Source organism: Aspergillus ambiguus (assembly GCF_047715705.1).
Source record: "Aspergillus ambiguus strain CBS 117.58 unplaced genomic scaffold BDV59scaffold_53, whole genome shotgun sequence".
NCBI classification, from domain to species: domain Eukaryota; kingdom Fungi; phylum Ascomycota; class Eurotiomycetes; order Eurotiales; family Aspergillaceae; genus Aspergillus; species Aspergillus ambiguus.
In genome coordinates, this window is record NW_027395566.1 from 1 (window position 1) to 19009 (window position 19009).

The 19009-nt window shown below is 50.8% G+C and overlaps 4 protein-coding genes and 1 non-coding gene across 5 annotated transcripts; 2 read left to right on the forward strand and 3 right to left on the reverse strand.

Annotated features, from left to right (window-relative positions):
- The first annotated feature begins 191 nt into the window (after positions 1–191).
- On the forward strand, positions 192–289 carry BDV59DRAFT_t145. Its single transcript has one exon. It is a non-coding gene; the product is annotated as a tRNA-Asn (tRNA).
- Positions 290–385: 96 nt separating this feature from the next.
- BDV59DRAFT_188198 (uncharacterized protein) lies at positions 386–5668 on the reverse strand. The gene is made up of 3 exons (XM_073691374.1): positions 3994–5668; positions 3776–3930; positions 386–3709 (listed from the first exon to the last, which is right to left on the reverse strand). Exons 1-3 carry the CDS (start codon positions 5549–5551, stop codon positions 500–502), a joined length of 4923 nt encoding a protein of 1640 aa, XP_073543342.1. The 5' UTR covers positions 5552–5668; the 3' UTR covers positions 386–499.
- A 135-nt stretch (positions 5669–5803) lies between these two features.
- On the reverse strand, positions 5804–8787 carry BDV59DRAFT_188200 (J domain-containing protein). Its single transcript, XM_073691375.1, has 4 exons — positions 8699–8787; positions 8112–8636; positions 6312–8021; positions 5804–6258 (listed from the first exon to the last, which is right to left on the reverse strand). Exons 2-4 carry the CDS (start codon positions 8610–8612, stop codon positions 6112–6114), a joined length of 2358 nt encoding a protein of 785 aa, XP_073543343.1. The 5' UTR covers positions 8613–8636; positions 8699–8787; the 3' UTR covers positions 5804–6111.
- Positions 8788–9127: 340 nt separating this feature from the next.
- Positions 9128–12229, reverse strand: BDV59DRAFT_211010 (Zn(II)2Cys6 transcription factor; the record flags this gene model as incomplete). Its single annotated transcript, XM_073695708.1, has 4 exons — positions 9128–10253; positions 10311–11223; positions 11280–12135; positions 12199–12229. 4 exons carry the CDS (start codon positions 12227–12229, stop codon positions 9219–9221), a joined length of 2835 nt encoding a protein of 944 aa, XP_073543344.1. The 3' UTR covers positions 9128–9218.
- Positions 12230–14337: 2108 nt separating this feature from the next.
- BDV59DRAFT_188210 (uncharacterized protein) lies at positions 14338–15656 on the forward strand. Its single transcript, XM_073691376.1, has one exon. It carries the CDS (start codon positions 15070–15072, stop codon positions 15313–15315), a length of 246 nt encoding a protein of 81 aa, XP_073543345.1. The 5' UTR covers positions 14338–15069; the 3' UTR covers positions 15316–15656.
- The last annotated feature ends 3353 nt before the right edge of the window (positions 15657–19009 follow it).

The window sequence follows — 19009 nt, forward strand, 5'->3', positions numbered from 1 at the left end:
GAGTTGGTGGTTAAATAGCTTCAAATAGTGGTGGCCGCGGTGAAAATCCGCGGTTCGGTGGTATCCGCGGTTCGGTGGTTGATTACGTTAGTTAGGATCATGTGATCTTTTTGTGCTTACTCACCCAGTCCCGCCAACCAACCAACTTCCGTGCATATAGATCGGTTGCCAGCACTGCCCTGTAAGATAGAGCCGAACTAGCTCAATTGGCAGAGCGCACGATTATTAGATTCGCTCCGCGAATCGATGCTGTCTCGTGTCGTTGTGAGTTCGATTCTCACGTTTGGCCTTTTTGAGATTTTTGCCTGAAAAACAAGCAGTCACCCTTTTGCCTTCCGCCTCTCACTTCTTGAAAGTCATACTTGGTCAATTGGCAGAGCTTTAGGCCAGCAAATCTCTACTGCTTTGCCTACATACCATTCAATAGACAGAGGAGTCCTGGAAAGAAAATATGTATAGGACATAATTATCTGCAATAAGCGGTCTTCCTATGCTAGCATCATCGCACCTGTGGACGAGTAGACCACCCGACGGATCGTACCCACTCATTTGGACTGCGTTTCCATCCAGATACCATTTCCTCGACCTCCGTATCATCTTTGCTCTTTGGCTTTACCCGTCTCTGTAGCAGAATCTGCGCGGCCCATACTCTTACGTACTGTGCGAGAGCATTTTCACTAGAGTTATACCCCTGACCAAGTTCAAGGGCACATTGGTGCGCGTCCTGTCTTTCTACCCGATACATCACATCTCGAAGAATGTTTGTCTCGGCGATACAGGCAGGAGAATTAGCAATTCCTTCCATCAAAGCCACTACTCGGGAAATAAATTCCTTGTGGCGGGAAGGAGAGGCTTTATTCAGGTTTGGGTAAGGCAGCAGCAATGTCTGAAGTTGGAACCTAGTTGGGAGAACCGGTGGGTTGCGATGGGGATCGTTGCTCCATTCTTCAGTTCGGAGGCTATCGATGTCTGCCAACACTCGTTCCGCGAGATGCAAGACTTTGGCTCCTTGCTTCGTCCCGGGTTGCTCAGCGTTCTGTAGACGCGAAAGGATATCTGTAATAGGCCGCAAAGATACTTCAAAGTAGTAGCCCGAATGTCTGAATGGGTTTCGGACGACAATAGCTGCGCGTTTGGCGATTTCATCCGCAATAATTTCATCCGATATACCTCCGTCGACTTCGGATTTCATCCCGCATCCTAATTTCCAGAGCAATGTTTGAACAGACACGCTATTGTTTTTGTGGCTGTCAAAATAACTCACCCAGTGCCTTCCAGCATTGGATGATCGCCATGATCGATCCTGCGCGGTTAACTTGTCGTTGATATTCTGGAGCTTAAAACAGTCCAGATAAGCTAGAGCCCAGGACCTGTGTCTGAGGAGGTATTCCCGAGGTAGGAATTCAAGCCAGGTCTCGAGCATCGTTTGTATCAGGCTTGTTGAGAATGGACCAAAATTTGTGACCGACAACTCGTCAGGGGTAAGCTCAATCCGAGAGAGAAACCGGCGCATCCAAATATTGTGTTGCCTCGTGGATTCTTCAACGAGAGGTAGGAGCGTCTTGTTAACATACTGCTCCCGATACTTCGCCGGTAGTTTGCCACGGGCCGTCTTAACGAATAAATGCAGCAAGGGTCGTTGAGAGTCAACATCTGGTAGCTCCGCCTGCTCTGATTCCAGCCAAGGACCTGAACCACTGGTTTCGCTAGGGGCAGACGCAAAAGAGGCGAAAGAGGTCAAGACTTCGTAGGCTTCATCAGCGTCGTCGTACTCTCCGACAATACTGAGTAAGCCATTGCAAACCGTCACGCGCACGTCGATATGATTGCAAGCGTTGAACAGCTGTTTCAATGCACCGACTGCGAATGAGGGAGACACGCCGAATTTGTTTTCCGCCAGCATAGTACCCAGCATCTTCACTGTGGTTAGCTTGATGCCTACTTTATCCTCCTTCCCGTCCTCTTCTGACAGAGGCTCCGCGGATTTGGGTTTTGTACGCTTCCGAAGCTTCCCGAAGATATAGGTCGTGAATTCTTGCATGATACGTTCCGCAGCATCACGACTGACAGATGCCGCTAATGACGAAGGGAATGCCTTTCGATGCCATGAAGATGCGTTGGGGAATAACTCCAGCGCTTTCAACCCCAGATTCGCAGCCAGCTCTGGCGTGTCAGAACATCGCAGAAGACCCATTGTTTCGAAAGCACATCTCTGGATTATCGAGTATTTGGGAGAAGTACTTTCAAGTTCGGAAAGAGTTTCCATCAGGGAGAGCGAGAGCTCATGTAGAAGATTTGGTGGAACCATATCCATCAGCCCGCCCAGTGCCGAAATGGCTGCATTGGCTGCTTCCTTCTGGTCGTCAATAGAGGATAGAAAATCATAGTCCAGGTGAACCGGTGGATAGCGCAAGACGCTTGTCTCTTCCGGGAAGGGTCCAGATAAAAGGCGTCCTGCATTGCGGGTAAGACTATTGAGGAATAAGAGCGCGGAGGCGATGAGTGCTTCTTTGTGTTGATACGAGAGTCTCCGAGTACCGCCATTGGGCCGCCATATATGAAATGCGTTGGACTTTGCCGTCGACCTCCACGGGCATGGACGAGAGTACGCCTGGATTGTAGCTTCGAGAGTTCCATTGTGCTGGAGGGCAAAGAAGCGGTGTTGCAACAGGCTCTCTTCCCAATTGGAAGGTGGTGGGCTTTGTGGAGATTGTGTTCGAGGATCCCATTCCAAGCTCAACGAACTGTGCGACATATTTCTGAAGATGTCCACCGACGGTAACTGGGGTGGGTCAATGGCTCTCGCAGTCTTATGCAAGCCTCGTTCTTGCGCAAAGGAATATAAGTACTCCTTGAAGCTCTCCAAATGTCCCGCGGCGGATGGAATCTTCTCTGAGTAGTGGTGCCATATTTCCAATATGTTGGCACTTTGTTCTTCTGCTGTTCCGTGCCCTACATAGATCCTGATTGCGAATTTCAGATCGTCCACGAACGGCCCTATTCGGCAATCTTCTTGATCGATTTTCTGAAGGCTCGTCCCAGCATCACAGAAGACAACTTCCCTCACCCTCCTTGCGATGAAGTTGCCAATTTCTTTAGTATTTGCCACTGCTATCGTCCATTCCGTAGAAGGAAACAGATACTGGACAGGCAGACCCCGAGGTAGCCCCTGGGGAAAAGACGCAGTGTGGGGATTCCATATAAGACGCTGCTTAGCAAAAAGATGGTCTCGTTGCTGTGCTAGCAAGTCCAAAACTCTCAGGATCTCATGACTGGGATTCCGTGGGCTTGGGAGACCATGAAGCGGGCCGCATAGCCCCCCCCAACCAAGAGATTCGTACCCTTCAGTAATACCCACCCTATCGTATTCCAATAATACTGGCACCAGCTTATCGAATAACACTTCCACTATTTCCTTCTCATTCCCAAGGTGTCGATGGCACAAGGTTTTCACCGAATCGATTCGGTGAGATACAACGCGCCGGAGCAGAACACGAATTCCAAGGTCTTGATTATCCTTATACCAAGGTTCTTGCTGGGCCAAGAGAGCAGTTTTGAGAAGATCAAAGATCACAGCATCTGCAACACCTATATCGGCCATGAGATCCTTCAGGGATAAGAAACGGCTTAGGTTTGACGGTGAAGCGCAAGATAATACAGCTGCAACATCCGCTTCGTAGAGCCTTTTGGCGAGGCTTGGTCTCACGAACTATAACGAGATCATATCCAGTCAGCAAATAGATACTAAATAAAAATGACAAAAGGATATGCTTACTGGATCCCGCAAAAATCGATTTGTCCATTCAATCGCATCCTTCAGAATTAGCAGATTTTTGCCAATCAATGCGACTTCGACTGCAAGCTTTGCCCATTGTAGCCTATCGGCGGTATCGCGTGCTTTCTCTGCCTTTAGTCTAAGGTCACCGATGACTGCATGGAACACAATTAGTACGAGTGACTATGACATAAGAACATTGGAAAAAATCGACTGACAAGTTCGTGTGACTGAATCTTTCCGGTGTGTCTGGTTATTCGTAGACTCCAGGTGCACTTGGAAAAGGCGCTCATTGAATGAAGTACGATCTTCTCCGGTCGGCAACCACTCGGTTTCGATATTGGTGATCAAGCTTTCCGTTGGCGTTAGTTGTGCTGCGCGCTCAAATAACCACCTCGCATCCTGTGCGGGGAGAGACATGAGAAACGATGCACTCCACGGCAACAGCTGCTCTTCATTGTCTGAAGGAACTGGTTGCTCCAGGTCTATCTCAGTACCACGCAGATTCTTGGTTATTATCTTAAGCAAGGGCAGTTTTGCTTCGGCGACGACTGGAGACACCAGCCTTGCGAGGCAAATGCTCAGGTCTTGCTTTGTCATGGTCTTTAGGATATTTCGCAAGAGCGTTTCTAATCGCTCCTTATGGGCCTCGCGCGGTCTGGCAGGATCCGTTTCATACCGGTGACGTTGAGAGCGTACACGAGAAGATGACTCTATAGAAGCCTTTGGGCAAGCTGCGATAGACCAGAGCTGTACCAAGGGGCTCAGGACAGGCCTCCATTTATAGAAAGTATCCTCTGAATCCGAGACATTTGGTAAGACACGCTCGAGGAATGTGAGGATAACATCAAAAGGGACCTTCCGACGCCGGGACTGTTTGATAGCGGTTTCAATGCAACTATTTAAGGTACTCCGAAGTACCTTGAAGTTTTCCGCCGAGGACCCTCTGCTATTGGTGATAAGGTCCACAGTGAATCCCAACGCCGCTGGATTAGTACGACTCCCCGCAAAGTTCTTGGATTCGTAGGGTTCAGGAGATTCAAGCAATTTAGAGAGATGCCCATCAAGCAAACGCCTCCGGAGCTGACGGTCGGCAGGGATAGAGCCAACGGCGACTGCTCTTAAGAGTGCCATGTGAGACTCAAGCAATAGAGAAAGCAGCCCATTGGGGACGTGAAAATTATCTTTCGAGAATAATTTGATCAAAACGGTGTGGCTGGCCATTCTGAACATGGGTATCAAATCATCAACCCTTAAGAGCTGCCGTGAGCTTCTGGGACTCCCCGGTCCGGATCGCAGTTCGAAAAAATTTGGAATCAAGAGCTCAAGCAGCTCATCCACCGCCTGCGATCTGGATGCATCCCTGACACTTGAACACGATCCGATTGCCCTGGCCAGATAATTCAATTCTTGGACGCTAAGCCGCTCAAAGATTTCCTTCAAACCCGTCGTACCTCCAACCGCATCCCAGCCCTTTTCCCTCCAGTGATCCCTTTTCATGGCACATTTCAAAGCATTAATCCCGGCATGACGCACACCAGCGGAAGATTCATCCAGCAGGGCGCACCGAAGTATACTGGGAAATTGAGGATGGGCACGGAAAAGCCATATGGCGAAAATCTTCGGGCTGATCGCCCCATTATGCACATGATTTAATAAGATAGTGTTGGTCTCATGAGCCTGTTTTTCAGAGACTTCTAGGACGAGAGAACGAAAGTATTCTGCAGCCTCTGCTGGACCGAACCACGGGCCAAGCTTCATGGGATTGGAGGCCATTTTTGAGAGCTCTCGAACACCCGGTAATTGGAAACGCCTGATGGCGTCTAGCGATGCTGTCTATTTATATATTGAGCCTCCGACAGGCTAACAGAACTCCTCAGGTCGGTGACTCAGGCATGGAGGGTGGGTGTCACTACGGGTTAAAGAGGCTGTGCTGCGATAGGTTCTTCAAGCTAACCGAGCTTTTAGCGCTGATGCCTATGCGGGGATGAGGCTGAAGGAGAGCGAAAGCTGACTCACAAATGTTATGGGAAGAGGTGATTTTCGATAACGATTTCCTTCTTCGTTGAAATAGAGAGGTGTTCTCTCTTATTATGATACCATTGTGACACTTCCGCTACTCAAGAATGGCTGATGCCGCGATCAGATAGAATAGACTTCTATTGGCCGGAAGGTCGATCTATAAGAATACATGATTATGTAGTCCCGTAAATATGTAGCGGGATATTTCAAGAGATGAGTGGTGAGCGCAATGCAGAACGAAAAGGAAAGTGGACAAAAAGGAACATCCAAATGGCTAAAAAAGAATATAACACATAATCCATAGCGAGCTCTTTTCAGCCCACAAGATGAGAGCGCATCGGACAGGCGATGCCCTCCGCATCGTGAGCTTCCACAAAATGCTCCTTGCCATGATATCGATACCAGATTCTCAGCGTCTTCGGCAGAAGAGGAGCTGGGTCATGGAACCCAATGATATGGAACTGAGATCAATTAGCCAAAGGAGATACAATGCGACGGGAATGTGAAAACAAACCTTGGCTGTATTCGGGGGGATCACCAACTGGCCCCGATCCACCAATGCAGCCACCGGGATAGTAACGTCGGCAGGCTCATATCCATCCATCCTGCTGCTCGTCTTCTTCCTGTTCTTCTTCGGAGGCTGAGGAACGTATTCTGCTTTAACAATGACCAATCCACCCTGTTTCTCCTCCCTCGCCTGTCGCCGTTGCACCTGATCTCGCATCAGTTCGATTGCTTGCTCGCTCTCCGCTCTCTTCTTCGGAACCAGCTTCTTCAGCTCCTTTTGACGTCGAGCAACGACCCGCCGACGGTTCTTCCGCTCGCGCGGACGGATGAAGCCGAACTCAAGAGCGCAGTACGCGACCCACGGGAAGAGAATGGCCAACGCGGCGGAATCCGCATTGACCGCATCGATGGGACAGACTGCAATGGGCAGTCTGATTCTCTGGCCCAGGCGGTTCCAAGAAACCGTCATGACAATACCACGGGCACCTTCAACTCCTACACCAACGCCCATCCGCGTGAATTCACCCACCTGACGAGTACCCTCAATAGCCCATCCAAGGGACATATCAAGACTGAGGGTACCGCGTACCTCGAGTCGAACCGAACGCGGTTCATTCGCGGGTGGCAGAGGATAATGACCTTCAGCGCTCCATTCAGATCGCGCCGGATCGCTCGCGGCGGTACCCGAGAAGATATTACGGGCGTACATAAAAGACAACGCGCTGCCTTGGGGAGATGCGGCCATGCCGACCTGCCAGGCTTCCGCAGCCTTATTCTCGGCGCGCTGCTGGGAGCGGACCCTTTTATATTCGAGGTCCTCTTCTTCCTCCTCGTCCATTTCCCCTTCCTCGTCGTCGTCCTCATCGTCCATCGACGCGGTGTTTTTCGTCGAACTGGGGGTGGACATGATGGCAAAAGAGAACTGGCTCATCTCCGTGGGAGCTGACAATGCCGAATCGATATCAATTCCCGTAGGAAACAACGGGTTGAAGAACTCCTGCAAGGCATCGGGCCAAGTGAGAGTTCCACTGGACCAGTTGCAAACCGCATGTTTTCGTTCTCCAATCTGCTTCGTCAATTGGAGCCCAATCGACGGGGGGCATTGGTTGGGCGATCGGTTGAAAGTCGTGCTGAGATTGACACTGAACGGTTTCGTTCCAGGGACAAGTGTGACAGCTTTCGCTACGTTGGCCCGCAGCGACGGGGCAGGCAAGATCCCGGCGTTCACAGAAACCCCCGTATAGCTGAGGAAGGAGAACGGCCGCCAGGTGAAGATTCCCTTCTTGCTCGAGACATCTCCAAAGATTTTCGTCACCCCGGCGCCCAGCGCCATCTGTTCTGAGACGAGTATCGGCGGCAACGGCAGTTTTCGCTCTTCCGTCCTGCCGTCCAGATGTGTTATCGTGGCCTTCTGTCTCACGCGCTTCAACGGTCCTCCCACACTGGCCGTGATCGTCATCTGCATCTCTTCCTCCTCCATGTCGCTCTTCTGCTTCTCGGCCGACCCACCAGTCGCGGACGCCTTCTCATCTTGCTCCTCTTGTTCATCCTCCTCATTCTCACCCAATAGCTTCTTCAGAGTTGGCACGGGAGCCTTGAACGAGTACCCCACACGATAGCTCGACGGCGACGGCGATGGGATATGCAGATGCGTTTCTCCTTCCTCGGCATCGTACGAGATCAACGACGACGCATTGATACCGACCGTCAAAAAGCCCTGCACGCAGTCAGACCACCCACGCCCACCTCATACTACGAAACAACACCCCAGAACGAACAGAAAGAAGGGAAAGGGAGGGAGACGCACTCGACTCTGAACCAAACTATTCACGGCCCTGCGTTCCCGCCTCTTCATACTCTCCAGGAACCACTTCCGAAACTCCTCGGGAGTCTGGGCGCGCACACCCAGCTGCTGGCGCTCGGCCTCGCCACCTCTCCCCATGACGCCGCCGGTACCCCATTCCTGGCGCACGCCCTCGGCGCCCAACAGGTCATATACGGTCCGTTTCTTCGGGTCGATAAGCGTCTCGTAGGCATCGCGGATGCGGGCAAACTGCAGCGCCGCCGCCTCCTGCCACTCGGCGGGCTGTTTGTCAGGGTGGAAGCTGAGGGTCAGCGTTCGGTATGCGGACCGAATCTCCGCGTCTGTCGGCGGCGGGTTCCGCGACAGGCCCAGGAGGGCGTAGAAGTCGGCCTCGTCGGGATAGTCCATCACCAGGGAGTAGTCTGCATCGTCGGGTGGGGCATCCTGCGTCGGAGTATTATATCCCTCGGAAGGGTAGCGGTCGTGGTCCGTTGGCGTGCTCATGGTGGGCGTTTCTATCGTCGTCCCCTGCTCCGGCGGCCGCGGCGAACGTTGGTCGGGGTCAGGAAGGGATAGCCGAGCTGACTGACTTGACTCTGACTAGCTCACTCGAAGACGATGGGAAGCGGGCGGGTTGTCAAGCCATTGTTTCCGGTGAAGAGAAGGGAGGTTGTTGATGTTGCGGCCACTTTCGGCGGTTCGCTTTGCTTTTCCTCTTTTTTATGACGTCGGCACGGGGTCTGCCGCTAGTCCGTTTTGGGTACTCGCCTACGATCGAGAACTATACCGAGCAAAACCACAACATGCTACAGATAGACCCTGCGAACCGCTTCAATATTTCAGTGTACCTTCGACATGGGAGCAAGTATAGAGCAAATATAGTACAGTCAATTAGCCTGCCATGCATCGTCCCTGTCCATAAGTCGTAACCAAGCATTGCTCGCCAAACAAACCTCAAATCACCACAACGTATAGATAGAAAGCATAAAACAAACCACCGGGTATACTCGACAACGACAATCGCCACATCTGTTTGTACATTACTCATGTCACCAAATACAAACAAGAAAGGAAGAGCAAAAAAAAAAAAAAAAAGGAGAGATAAAAGAGTCAGCTGGACTCGCTGATCCAGAGCACAAGCTCATCGGAAAACGGAACGCTTCCCACATCCAACGCACGGAAAAATCGCTCGCGCGGCAAGCCTTCATACATCAGGTCCTCTTTCCCAGAGAGATCCTGTTGCTGGACGCGGGTGCGGACCTGACTATCCAAAGATGGCCCGTTCGCAAGGAAGGCAATCTTGCCCTCCGTCTCGAGGGGACGATGGAGACACTCTGTCATAGCCTGCAGTCGGTTTTCAATGAGTGACACCAATGGGATCGATCCGTCCCAGAAGCGACTGAGCTCCCGAACGGCGGTGAGTCCTCCTTGGATGAGGTTAATGCACTCGGAGATCTCGACCATCAGTCCGCCAGCGCTGAGCACATCCACAGCGGACAGGATAACGTAGCCCATGAACGGGTTCAAAATGATGCCCTTCGGGTGCGGAGTATCCAACACCATCCGTGAAGACTCGTATTCCTTTGTGTAGTTGAACAAAGCAAAGCAGATGCGTAAGACTTCCACAGCATGGCTGCGAGTGGTGTGGATGTACCGGTCAACCATACCGTCGGGCAAGTTCTGATACCGCGCATGGCGGTTCAGCTTCATAAGCGTTGCGTGGAGCAACATATGAATCGAAATGAAGGCATCGGCTTTCTTTGCGCGGATGCTACGCCCCATGTTCACCCCAGTGAAGGCCAGGTGATCAGGCAGTTTAGCGGTCCACTCATCTGATCTTCGGATAATGGTGGAGTGGAACTCCTCGAACACCCGGCTATACGCCTCCGCCGGGATCAGAGAAAGTCGGAAGACATGATCCGACACATCACCCCAGAGAGACATAATATCTATCAGGGTTGCCATGGCACTGATGCCAGAGTATTCGTCGTCCGGCGAGAGGGGAAGCTGGTTCAGAAAGCTTTGGAAGTATGGGACGGTAGTGTATTCCTGGGATTCGTAGACTTCTTCCCGGCAAGGCAGGCGGAGATAAGCGGATTGCGAAGATATGAACGTCGAGGATGGGGTGTAGAAGCAGGAGAGCCGCTGGAGTACCTAGTCAGCGCGATAATATCGAGTGAAGCTCCACGGCGGTATACTTACATCCAACAAGAACGCAATCCAAAAAGTCCGCCGTCGACATTCAATTAGTGCCTGCGGATGTAATCCGTATTCACATTCCTGTGTCTGGCCCACAATAACTCCTCCCGATTCAACGTTGTAGCGCAGCCCGCTCACCGTCCGCACAGCGGCTCCCACAGCATCCCACGACTTCACATGAGCGCCAATGGCATAATACCAAAGACTCAAAATAATCCGGCTCTGAGCGAGCTGTAAAGTCAGGTTATGTTGGCTATGTTCCACGGCATACCTCGCGGTACGAGAATACCTCTTCAAGGCCTTGAACCGATCCGGTCGGTCGGAAAATATGGTGCCCATGGCCATCATCGAATAGAGAAGCATGTTATCGTCAAGTGACTTCTTTTTGTCGCATGACTTCAGCCAGAGAAGAAATGGTCGTCTGGGGAATAGGTAATATAATCGATCGTTCACGTACGAGAAATAGCTTTCAACATAATGCACAGCAAGCTCTGGGTCGGTCTCGTAAGGATTCTTACTCCAATCGCAGGCCAGGGGGTCTTGGGGATCCGGATCTTTAATCTCCATCAAGATCTCGCTATAGTCGGGAGAAACATGGGTTCCAAGACGTCTAGACAAGTCGTCGGTCCCGAGGGATGCTCGACCAAAACTCTGCGTTCGAGGCTTGTACGGATAGTCGGGCTCTCCAAGGCTCTCCTGGGCGCTATCCATGGCTGAAGGAGTAAGCACGGAGCCATCCGAGATAGGCGATTGGGAATTAGTTCCAGGAAGAGACGTCGAGCTCTCTGATGCCCGTGGCATCGCGTACAGTGAGTTAGATGAAACGGAAAAGTTATAGCTCCCGGAAGAGAGGCTATCTCGCCGATCGGTTCGACTGGCCGTATGGGAAGCCTTCATTGCCCGATGGCCTCTAGGTCTAATGAGCCGTTAGTATTGCAACGTTGACAAGCTCAAGAGCACCTCAACACTCACGCGCTCTCAAACCGACACTCTCGTCCGGACTTCTGACATTGGTCGCACTTGGGAAGATTTGGATGGCATTTGATCTTCTTTTCTCTGCAGGTCAGACATGCTTGTGCTAGTCTCTTTCGTGGTTTGCCAGCCTTGGTGATTCCCCAGTTGGCGTTAACGGGAACGCCGTCGATCACTTTAGGGCAGTGAGATCCATCAGCATAGATATAGCACAAGCCCTCGCCTTCTATATACCTCTCGTCCACGACGTGTGGACGGACCTTGGCCTGCTTATTTTTATTAGACGTTGGCTCTCCGTCCGCGTTCTCCATTTGGGAATCATCCTCCGGCTCTCTCTCCCGGGGCCCGAAACCATAATTTGCATTCGAGCCGTACTGCAGTGGTTGAGCCGGAAATGTAGCTTGACTTGTGTGGTTGAGCTGACTTTCCCGTAGGATTCCGAGTGAGGATATCTGAGAGAGAGGGGGTAGAGATCCTGCCTGGGACCCGAGATCCGAGGGCATTCGGGAGATATCGTGGACTCCATTCCGTCGGATACTTGGAGGGGTACCGGAATCGTTGTAGATTGAAGGCTGTGGAGAGTCCTTTGTTCCATTTGGGGCGAGGTAAATGCCAAAGGCTGTAGGAGGGTACGGGGACGAGGGTCGACTATCAACGGCCCCCGGGGTCAGTAACTGGCTAACAGAGGGAAGCTGTTCATTGGTCTGCTGAGAACCAGCAACCTTCGAGCTGGATATAGCACTTCCGGAGCCATTCTTTTCTCCCGGAGTCCGCTGGTGTAGAAATGGGTCCGAGCCAAATTGGAGAGATGGAGCAGTGCGAGGCGGTGGGAGCTGGTACGGATGAGATCCAGTGACTGATAAGTTAGTTGAATGATCAGGATCTCGCTCGGAGGTGCCGCTGCCCATAGGTAACATACGCCCGAAAGGTCCCACGTAGTAGTTCGACATGGCTGGGTGGTGCTGGTGAAGATTGGGGGAATTTGAATGTGCCAGGATGACTATCGCCCTATGGCCTGTAGCATAACCGGAGGTTGCAAGAATCCAGAAGTCGGCCACAAAAGATCCAATGGACGAAGAACAATATTGTTAGGTCTGTCTGAAAGAAGACAGGTTCAGTATTTGATAGAGACCAACTGACACTGTATTCAAGCACGCACCTTCGAAGGTCGGTAAAATGAGAAAGTTATGGTATATAGGTAGGTAGTAACGAACGAGAGGATGGACTGATACTGCGGATCTCCGGCTGTCCACAACAGCTCTCAGCCACTGAGGCGCTCACAGGACAATAGGGTCTAGGGTCGATGTCCCAAACGAGAAAATCCAAACGGTGTATAAATATCGCTTAGTCTTAGACGGGTAGGTCTCTTCACACAACAATGATGACCGGCTGTCTGTGTTGAGAATACCGAGATGCGCCACGCCGGCTGACTTGCGATACTCCCATGCACTTACTGACTGCAAGTAACATGCAACGGGAAGGCAGCGGATGGGTCTAAAAGGCCACAGTCATGGTGCAAACGAGCCTGAAACTCTCCCTTTTCGGAACGAGCTCTCCATCCCAGGGGAACTGCAAGATCCCAGTTGATCGTCCCGCGGATCCAACAACGACTGAATGGGGATAGTGAAAGATGACAGCTCCGTCGTTTCCACCGGGATCATGCCCAGACCCAGAACGAACGAGGGAGTGAATCTTCTGGACAAGGGAGCAGTAGCGATAGTGTTGTGCGACTGCAGATTGGGGTAAGGTCAGAAAACGGTGGAAATATGACTGGGGAGGTTTGTTTTTCTTTTTTTTTTTAAAAAAAAAATTGAAGAAAAGAAAAAAATGGATCAAATCAAGACAAAAATCATCACGCACGAAAGGAACAGGCCGTTTGTCGACAGCAGATGGACTCCGTGTCCAGGTAGGACAATAAACCAAGTAGGCTCTTTTCTTTGTTCGTTTTTGGTAGTCCTGTTTCGGCTCTGCTTTTTGGCCCTTTTCTCATTTATTTTCCCGCAGGACAAAGAAGGATTTTTTTTTGATACGCCTGTTGGGCAAGACACAGCATGGAGCCCTCGGGACCGTTCATACGTACCTAGTGGCTTAATCCTGGTTTGGAAGAGGGTTGTCGTTAACGAGAAGCAATAAACCCTGGGAAGGGTAGCGTTCGGGGTTAAAGCCTGAACCGACGAAGTTAATGGACGAGAAAGATTGATTTGCTAGCTGGATAGAAAGGTATTTTTGCCGGCCAGGTGTCCTGGAAGCTGAGGATGTGCACTTGTCCCAAGATCCCTGTAGGGAGAAGTGGAGAATGCGAGGAAGAAAGAAGCCCAGGCTAGGCGGGTAAAGGAGAGGATAGCACGGTAGGGTATTGAAGGAGTCGGGGAAGGGAGCGAGAGATGACCCCGGCAGATGGGAGAATCGGCAAAGTAGAGGGTGATGTAGAAGGAGAAGAAGCAAAGCTGAGCGAGAGGAGGACCAGAAAGAGGGGGTCTATCGAGTGATTCTGAAGATCCGAGCAGTGATGGAATAATTAAAAAAGGTCCAAGACATGGCTGATGGAGAAAAAGATTAGCTAGAATCGGTGGACGAAAATAAAAATGAAATAATAATAATAATAAAAATAATGAAATCAGTTCTATAGAGGATCATTACTGAGAATAATAATTATTATCATCCGAGAGGCTAGCAGTTCAACTCCTTGGTCAGCCCCATGTCGGGATGGGAATTAAATCCAATCGTACTAAACAATCCTGAGGATGATCATACGGAAAGGGTTCATTCCTTCATTATTCGTGTCTGAGAAACCCAGCTAGTGCGACTCCTCTGGTTCTCGAGTCCGCCACCGGCGGACTAACGGTTGTCAACCCGCAACACTGACCCATGGATACCGAGATAGGACGGTATGGAGCCCTCAGGATCTCACGATGACCGAGAACGCCACAGTGTCAGTGCTCCTAACGGTCTAGAAGGTCATCGGATCTACAATGTTGGCACTATGGTTCAGATCATCGACTCCAATAGGGAACAAATCCATACAAATATCATTCGAACAGAGATACAAAAGGAACAAGTCCGCCTCAATCAGGAGCACAGTCACGTTCCGTGGGTGACCATCACCCATCTCTAGGGCAAGCCAACTTAATCGTCCGTCCCAAATCATGCCATGAGATAGATGAGTAGGATGGAGACGTTATCCTCTAGTTCGGGTGGATCTCTCCACCCAAAGCCGAACTGAGCCTTTTTTCCCCCTCTGCAGATGATGAATCTTGAAACTTTTTTTTTTGGACTTTATAATTATGCTCTTCAATTAAGTAAGGTTTTATCTTTCTCTTCCAATGCATGTCCCGCAAGGATGTTCGCCTAGGCTGATGCTGCTCCTCTCCATAATCTTTGAAACATGGATAGGGGAGAAGGATATCCTCGGGACGGCAGTTGAAAAATAACCTTGTTTCGATGCACGAGGGATTCTCAATCAACCTCCTTTCATTTCCTGGGAGATCACATGGGGTTACGGCTTCAAGCAGTATGTCCCCTCAATCCAGACAGTGTGCATGAAGGACAGGGAAGATAGTCCTCGTGATTCGACGGTTTCAGAGGACCAAACGAGGAATTACCGACAGTCACCCTGGTGGGAGAGTATGCGTAATAATGGACACATCTCTAAGGAGAAACCCCGGTCCAAGGGGGCAGGACGACGGTGTCGGGGATGGTCTGGTTGACGATGGCAGTAGTTTGATAACGATGACCAACCTGGTCCAACCTAAGTCAGAAAGCGAAAATCCGAAAAAGAAAACGCCGCTGAATGCAAGAGATGTATCGTCGAATCCTCTTTCGCCCAATCACAAGCCTACGCCCCCTTAGGGACACACTGACTGCGTGTGCAGCCCAATCCAGAATTCTTCCTTCGGCCGATTCTGCACTCCACGCAGGGACGACTCGGACAAATTCCTGGACGGCTGTGTTGTCCGGCGTGTCCACTCTGGCTATCTGTGATCCGGTTCCAGAGCATAAGAATCGAATCAAAAGGGTGGGAAATGTTCATGCCTAGGTAAAATCCTGAGCTTCACAGGCTCCTCAATCTATCCAGGATCGCTGGCTTGTTATTCGCGGGGTCTCGGCACCAAGTGGACTGCGCGTCGGCGTAGAGAGGGTCCAAGTGGGTTTGGCCTACTATTTTATTTTGGTTTCGTTTGCAATATTTCCTGCTCGTGTGCGTGTGTGTGGATGATCCTCCTCGTAACGGTGCGGGTACCGGACGATGCCCGGCGTCGCCAGTCATTACAGTCCGACTGCCTCAAGTGTGGCGATCTGATCTACAAGACCGTCCATGCTCGGGATATCCGTTGGGGGATTTTATTGATAAAATAATTATAATAAAAGAAAATAAAGGGAACAGAATAAAATAATATCCTGTTACGGTTTTGCTAATCGGATCCGCTGTTACCTCAGAGTTGATGGACCCATGGGTCTTCACCCTCCCTAGAAACAGGTCCATGTGGAATCGTACGATCAGATCTCACACAGAAAGCCTCAAAATACTACGATCGCATATGCCGAGCCATAATCTGGTCCGCCTAAAAGCACAGAAAAAGTGCAACGGTGAAAAAAAAGGAAAGAAAAGAAAGAAAGAAAGGAAAAACATCCGCGGCCCCATCATTGGCGCGATCAATTTAGATCCTTATTTTCCCGAACATATGCCGAGATTTAGAACGCCCGCATATCGTCGATTCCCAGGACCTGCTCATCTGTACACAGCACCTCAGATCCCTAGGTAGGTCCGTCCCACCAGTGCTAGAAACGTCGAGTTGGCAGGAGGGAGGTACCTAGGTAGGCGTATGTCTGATACAGCATCCACGCCTATCGTTATAACCCACGTCGCGGTACGAACCATCAATCAGCCTCAAACGCCAAATGTCTTGAGATGATCCTAGTCTAGCATGCATCTTGACTGTCAGAAAGGAGGCAAATCTCACCACTACCGAGTTTCGGTATCTACCTCCGGAGCGACGTCCGTACTCAGATGGGTGCTCCTAGGAGGACGGACGGGGTACTATTCCGGCGGGCTAGGACTGGTCGCGATAATCCCAATCCGCCCCATTCTGGTTTGGATTCCGATAGGATGAATTAGCGCCAGCCAGTCTGAAACATAATATATACTGGCGGATCCCTCGAGGCGGCCTCGACGAGGATGCGATGCCAGCGTGCTTTGTCTACCGCACATCATGCATACTCCGGACGGACAGGCATGGCGACGGGAAGATGCACCTTAGTTACTCGCTAAGCTAGCCGACCTTCCATCGAGAGGGATCATCCTTGCACAGACTTCCAACTAGCACACGGATGAAATCTGCGATGCGACCATGACTGCAGATCATTGCGCAACTCACACGAGTGACGGACGGATTGAGGGGGATATCGAACTCAGCTCCGGAAGTTACATCCAGGGGTATCGGGCTCGATCCATTCATAGTCCCAAAGCTTATAAGCGCCAAACCATTGTGCCAGGCCATGGTGGAGTATTGCTGGCCTCAAGAAGGTATTCAGCGGAGTCCAGGCTGGGTGTATGCGGCCCACAGAAGACGAAGATGCCTCGGTAAGTCGTGGAGCTGATACCTGCCACATGGGTGCAATCCAAAAGGACACTCTGTACATTAGATCGTAGCGGCAAGCATTATGTATGTAAGATTAAGTAGAGGATTGGCAAATCCAGCTACCGGTCCGTCGTCATCTGTTTCCGACGGCTCGAGACGGACGGAAGGACCACCTCGGCTCATGGACATTCCTCTGAATATCAATGAAAGACGGACGATAAGTCTGTACCTGAGCTTTACCAAAAGCGCTCAAGGTTTATCGTAAACCCCTAGCCTGCTCTGGTAAAGCATCCCCCTGCGCCTATCAATCAGAGTTCGACCCAGTGCCTCTCTCAGTTAAAGCCCCTCTCTAACCGAATGGTTTGAGTTTGACAGTAGGGATCGGGGTTGATGCGGACGGGAGATGATAATTTCCGCTTGTTAGAGGTCCAAGAACTGGGATCCGGACGATCATCTTCTCGACGTTGGCGGAAGGGGCCGAACAGTTATTCCGTCGTAACGTCTACCTCGCTAACTATGCCGTGTCCCAGCATCCATTCTAGGAACCCCGGTAGCTTTCCAGGGTGTATCCAGGAGCATTGTTGGATTGATCTCCCTTCAACCGGACTCAACTACAACGCAGACAACATCACAGAACATGACCAAAATTCCTCCCAAAAAGCAAAGCCTGTGAACTTCATATGATACCGCCGAAACCAAGTGGACCGTGTCCACGTTCGCGTTGTTGATCTCGTCCGCCGGTACGTACGCTAGTCTTGGCGTTGGTATCTGAGCCCGTGGAGCTTAGGGTTCCTTGGTGGTTCTATTGCCGTTGGAGACCCCAAATGCCGATTTACTGGATATGGCAAATGTCCTGAGCACGTTGGCTCTCTCTGCAACTGCTGTCATACTCGCACGTACGCCGTAGTACTCGGCATACAGTCGGACTCACTACCCACACTCTCCTTTCCAGTTCCGTTCTAAGACACTAGATTATAGAAAGCCGAACTCTCATCGAAAGTATTACGTACGCAAGAAATTAAATTAACTAACCACCAAAACCTCCAATTTACCCGGGCCAACGAACAAGGGCAGCAAAAGAACGAGACTAAACCCGTCTGCGCAAATGCAGCGCAGGCGAGAAGGATTAAACATGGCGACTGGTTTCACGATACTAATCCTTCGGAGCCGTCATCCTGGGATGCTGGTCTGCACATCATTCGAGGACCGTCCAACACCGTTTTAGACGAGGCCCTGCTCGTCCGGACGACAGGAGACGGGCGAAGTGTGGGTTGGCGCACCACCACCCACCCCCGGCCAACCCCCGTGATGTATCTATCCGGGCTTGTGTTGCCAAGTGGCCGGTACCATCCTAGTTCGAGCCGTCAAGAAGCCTTAGCTGCATTTCAGGGTTTTTTGTAAAGTTGGGTTTCGGCCTACGCTTCCGAAGTGCACTTCGCCCCCTACCAGTCTGTCTTCGGAGGGGGCGGCCTTGTTGGGTTAATGGACGGAAGGGAAGGGATAGATGCGATGGCGCTCGACATGGGAGTTATGCATGTAATTCTCATGGATCGTAGTTCGGGGTTTTCCTTGAATTGGAAAGGTGGTTGCCTCTGGGGCCGTACTGCATGGTGCCTGATGATTGCCGCGCAGGGTTGCAGTCAGCATGCCGATATATATTAACCGTGTTCGACAGACTGAGGCGTAAATCTCCGTGGAAACTATAATTTAGCGAAGATATATTTGGCCTGACCCCTATGGAGCGGGTTCACCACCAGATCCTGGTTGATGAAAGCTATTTGTAGCTGTGGCGTCTGGATTTAATATGCTTAACATTACGCTAGAGCATGACAGCTCATGCTTACCAGGCGTCGTGTTGCGCCTCCTCGCGATGAATGCCTATAGTAGATAATCCAGAAATAAAACCTGACATGACCAGGGAGTATTATTTTAGGCGTATCTGATGATTGGAAGATCCTGTCGTGAAGTAGACATCATATCCAAATGGTATTCGGAATGATGCAGAATCTACACACACGAGCCTACGAGTAGAAAACAATTCCAACTTGGAACATTACTAATTCGTAGATTATCATCACGGGTATTGCAAACCGTATTCATTTGCTGTGCTACCTTTTTAATCAGTGGAAACTCATATCAAACAACCCAAGT

Bases quoted from the DNA above. Each gene is read 5' to 3' on its own strand.
- BDV59DRAFT_188198 (XM_073691374.1), bottom strand. From the start codon at position 5,551: ATGGCCTCCAATCCCATGAAGCTTGGCCCGTGGTTCGGTCCAGCAGAG. The intron at 3,931-3,993 runs GTCAGTCGATTT...TGTTCCATGCAG, and splicing joins AGATTCAGTCACACGAACTT to TCATCGGTGACCTTAGACTA. The intron at 3,710-3,775 runs GTAAGCATATCC...ATCTCGTTATAG, and splicing joins ATCGATTTTTGCGGGATCCA to TTCGTGAGACCAAGCCTCGC.
- BDV59DRAFT_188200 (XM_073691375.1), bottom strand. From the start codon at position 8,612: ATGAGCACGCCAACGGACCACGACCGCTACCCTTCCGAGGGATATAAT. The intron at 8,022-8,111 runs GTGCGTCTCCCT...GACTGCGTGCAG, and splicing joins ATAGTTTGGTTCAGAGTCGA to GGCTTTTTGACGGTCGGTAT. The intron at 6,259-6,311 runs GTTTGTTTTCAC...AATTGATCTCAG, and splicing joins TCCCCCCGAATACAGCCAAG to TTCCATATCATTGGGTTCCA.
- BDV59DRAFT_188210 (XM_073691376.1), top strand. From the start codon at position 15,070: ATGCAAGAGATGTATCGTCGAATCCTCTTTCGCCCAATCACAAGCCTA.